The sequence below is a fragment of the Tripterygium wilfordii genome, chromosome 4 (assembly GCF_013401445.1).
Source record: "Tripterygium wilfordii isolate XIE 37 chromosome 4, ASM1340144v1, whole genome shotgun sequence".
Taxonomy (NCBI): Eukaryota; Viridiplantae; Streptophyta; class Magnoliopsida; order Celastrales; family Celastraceae; genus Tripterygium; species Tripterygium wilfordii.
In genome coordinates this window covers 13,903,769-13,908,158 of record NC_052235.1, presented here as the reverse complement: position 1 = coordinate 13,908,158, position 4,390 = coordinate 13,903,769, and the positions used below count along the sequence as shown (strand labels likewise).

The window sequence follows — 4,390 nt, the reverse complement described above, 5'->3', positions numbered from 1 at the left end:
CAGAATCTCAACACAAATTTAAAAACCATCTCAATATATTAGAACAAGTATCCAAATACATCAATCAGGTCAGGACCTAAAAAACATAAAATTTCCGAAAGAAAAAAAAGAAAGATCATGAACAACGAAATGCAGAAAACCACAAACAAGCATTAAATACGTAAGAGAAGCTAGTAATAGCTATAAGGACAATAACTCTTGATGCCGCTCTTCGATCCAGAGCTCTTGTATTTGTTGGACTTAGCAGAGCCTGGGCCTGGGGTGTAGACCTGCTTGAACTTGACCTGAGTCTGGTACTCAGTAGACGATCCACTCACCTTATCAGCAACCTTGAGAGAGTCAGTGTACGTTGTCTCTTCCTTGTACCCGACGCGTCCAGACTTTTTGTCCACGAACTCACCTGATTTTTCCTTCACAGAGAAACCACTTGAACAACCACTGTACTTGTCCTTGTAGATTGCACGGGATCCAGTCTGCATCTCGCTCGATTTGGTCATCGCTTTTTGCTTCTGGCCTGTCGACACCAAAGGAGCATAATCTCCTGACACCACCTCAATATAACCACAACGGGCGACGACGTTCGACGAATTCTTAGCCTTCGGCATGACTGGCGTTGTTTATGTCTAGAGAAACGAACAGATGGAACGAGAGACCGAGAGAGGATCTTGGATGCATTTTGGTTAGAGCGACGTGTGGTATTTACGGGCAGTTTCGAGGGGTATTTTGGACTTATCAAGTCCATGTGTTAGTGGGCCAGCGTCTTCTACACGTCTTCCAGTATGGGCCTTGTAGTGTCCATTCAACTTCCCGAAACGGTTTTTAGTAGAGTGAATTCAGGTTCATTGTTGCAGTTGCGGGATAATTGGGATGATGTGAACCGTCGAGATAATTGAGTTTGAGTTTTATATTAATAAACAATCATTAATTCAATTGGACCATTTAAGTATTTAACTATTTATGAGCTTTTGGTCCAATTTCATAAAAAAGTTCGATGGCCGATAATATCGGCCAACCGATATTTGGGTATTATAGGATCCATCGATCGACCCACACATGTATGGGTCGGTTGTCATTATCAGTCAGGTCCTGTGGGTCGGTTGAAGATAAAATATCGATTGATCGATAATACCGATCCAGTCCCAACCTTAAGAAAGTTTAGAATAGTTTTTTTTTTTAGAGTTTAGAATAGTTGATGTAGAGTGTTGTTAAATTGTGATTAAGTAAAATTTTCAAATGACTCATTTTATTATATTTTAGAAGATTTAATAAGAAATACTGGTATAAAAATATTAAGGAATAATAAACATATTTGTTAAAATTGTTTAGAATTTGTACAAAATATTCCTTTTTTCATCTTTTTATCACAATATAATTATATGTAATAAAATAAAATAAAGATCATAAATTAACATTAAAAAATTAATTAATATATACACATTATAGACAGACGAAAGTATATATATTAACAACATATTAATTAAAAAACTAATTAATAGAGATGGCTAACATTTCTTTTTGTTGGGCCACGTCAGACTTCAAATGCTTCAAATTATGTCATTTGTAAAGGTCCTTCATAATTGAAAGCCTGAAGAGCTACATTTACACTTCATAATTATGTATGGGTCAAAAACCGTTTACATGCAAATTCATGCTACAAAGTCCACTACAATTTCGATGATATTATTAGACTCATGAGAGTCTAAGTCAAGCGGGCCTAGGATCCAATCGACACTAGATCCACAAGAGTCCAAGTCAAGCTCGATAGGCCCAAGATCTAGTCGACATTAAATCTATGAGAGGCTAAGTCGAACTCGATAGGTCCAAGGCGTAATATCCAATCGATACTAGACCTAAGAGAGTCTAACTTGAACTTGATAGACCCAAGGCCCATATCAATTGGAACCTAGATCAGCATCCAAGCTTCACGGTCTGCATCTAGTGTGATCATGCAGAGTGGTCGAAGGCATTGTTCGACATTTGATTGATTGCAGACTTTTGAGTCTACAAATTCCATTATTCAAAAAAAACTAAGAAATATGTAGATAATTTCGAAGATTAAGAGTTACACTTCGACTTCTCAACTGCATCAATCACATCAAGGACATTTTTTTTCTTTTCACTTTTCTTGTAAATCAATCAATGCATTTAAATCAATACATCAATGAATTGGAGCTATTGGAATAAACAAATTGAAGGAGCTTTATTAATTGTATTTGTTTGTTGATTTTATAGGTGAAGTTCAAAGAACCAAAACAGAAGATAAGTCAAAAAGTAACTAATATAAACTTTCAATCTGTTTTTACATTAATAATCTTATTAGATTAGGACCTGTAAATTGTAATTATAATAAATTTCTTTTAATACATGAATGGAACAAAAATTTGATGTGAATATATGTATGCGGATGACCTTTATAATGTTAGGAATACGACCAGTCGACCAGCCGACATGCCAATTGGAAAAAGATGTTGAACTAGTTGGTCTCACTCCTATAGCATTGAAAGTAACCTAGTCTTATAGGCACTGTTTGTTTCTCTTCGGCTGAAAATGTTTTAATGAAAGTGTCTGATGAGGTTGTAATGCTGTTTGAGAATTAGCATGATGCTTCCCACCATATTCACCTTTGAAAAGAAAATATTGTCCATTCTCGGTGTTTGTTTTTTTTTGTTATGTAATTTTATTTTTCCGTTTAAGTATCTCTTATAATTCTAGTTCCCCAACTCAAGCCTTAATATCCAAAAAATCGAACAAAACCGACCACGAACATTCCTAATAAATAAGAAGTCAAAAAATAGTAAGAATAGTAATCCCTGGAGTATCCATTAATTTACCCTGTCGTCGGGTGAAAAGTTCCTATGCGTGTGGGCTAGACGACATGAATTTAAGCTCATGTAGGATGTTCAAAGGACAAACTTGTATGATGGAATTCTCAACAAAAAGAATAGAACAACGTATTTTTTGTGCACGGTTTTTTTGGTCTTTGATCAGTTCTTTGTCTTATAATCTAATCTTTCATTAGGGAATATTTGTTCTATAAGATTGAGGTTGGTCAGTTTCCTCCCTTTTTTTTAATGCATTACAGAGTGGATGATACATCAAAAAGTGGACTTCAACAATGGCCTCCCTGTGATTGATTAACTAATTATGATATCTTAGAAACTAATTTATAAATCATTGAATACAATTGACAAAAACAAATGTGGCAACCATTATCGAACATGGATGCCACCCAATTAATTGTTGGCAATTTATTCCACACCCCCTCTTCAATTCAATTACTACTACTACTACTACTACTATTCATCTTATATATGTGTAGTAGTCTTTCATCATATGTGTAATGAACAACCCAAAGTTCCACACCATGAAGAGTACAGAATATACAATCACATATTTCTTTATTCTTCTGTTGATTTCAGGGACAAACGATGCTACAAGAGCATCAGATTACCATTACATTACCCTTGTAAACCAATTCTTAGCACCGCAAAATGCTGCTCGCGCTGTGCTGGGGATGCCACCGTTGGTGTGGGATAAAGAATTAGCCAGTTACGCGCAAAGCTACGCCAATGAAAGACGTTTCAATTGCGATTTGAAGCACTCTAATGGTCGTTATGGGGAGAACATTTTCTGGGGTAGCGGCGATGACTGGACGCCTGCACAGGCCGTGATGAGTTGGGTCTCGGAGCGTAGATGGTACGATTATTGGTCTAATTCTTGTGTTGGTGATCAGGATTGTGGACACTATACTCAGATCGTTTGGAGAAGTACAAGTAGAGTGGGTTGTGCTAGAGTGGTGTGTTTTGAAGGTAAGGGTGTCTTCATGACTTGCAACTATGATCCTCCGGGAAATTACATTGGAGAAAAGCCTTATTGAATGTCTCTGTTTCAACAGTTTTTTTACCATGAGTTCATTACATGTGTAACATTATGCATGTCCTCCCGAGAGACCTTGATTTCAATGATCTTCTGTTTCTAATTTTTTTTTTCCATTAAAATTGAATAAAAATCCTTAATTGGTCAAATATCATATTACTATATTAGTGTGTTGGTTGTACTGTTCATATAGCTCAGGAATATATATTCCCGAACAATCATAAAAACGATATAGTGAATCACTTGGGAAGTGCACCTATATTATAACATAATCACTCGGTAAAAATTGAAATCAAGACCTCCCAAATGATCATTCTCGAGATATATTTTTATTATTTGTTTGTTTTTGGTCATGTCTTTATCATCTTCAATCTCTCAAACAAACATTAATTCTAACTAATCAGTCATAGTATATAATTTGCGACTAATTAATCTTGTAACAGTAGCGTAACTAAAATTATTAGTATGCCAGGACTTTCATTTCATTGCCAACAATTACGTACAGGAAAAAAAA

At 35.6% G+C, this 4,390-nt stretch overlaps 1 protein-coding gene across 1 annotated transcript; it reads left to right on the top strand.

Moving 5' to 3' along the window:
- Positions 1–3,249: 3,249 nt before the first annotated feature.
- On the top strand, positions 3,250–4,025 carry LOC119997686 (pathogenesis-related protein PR-1-like). Its single transcript, XM_038844851.1, has one exon. The coding sequence runs from the start codon at positions 3,341–3,343 to the stop codon at positions 3,875–3,877; it is 537 nt and encodes a 178-aa protein (XP_038700779.1). The 5' UTR covers positions 3,250–3,340; the 3' UTR covers positions 3,878–4,025.
- Positions 4,026–4,390: the final 365 nt, after the last annotated feature.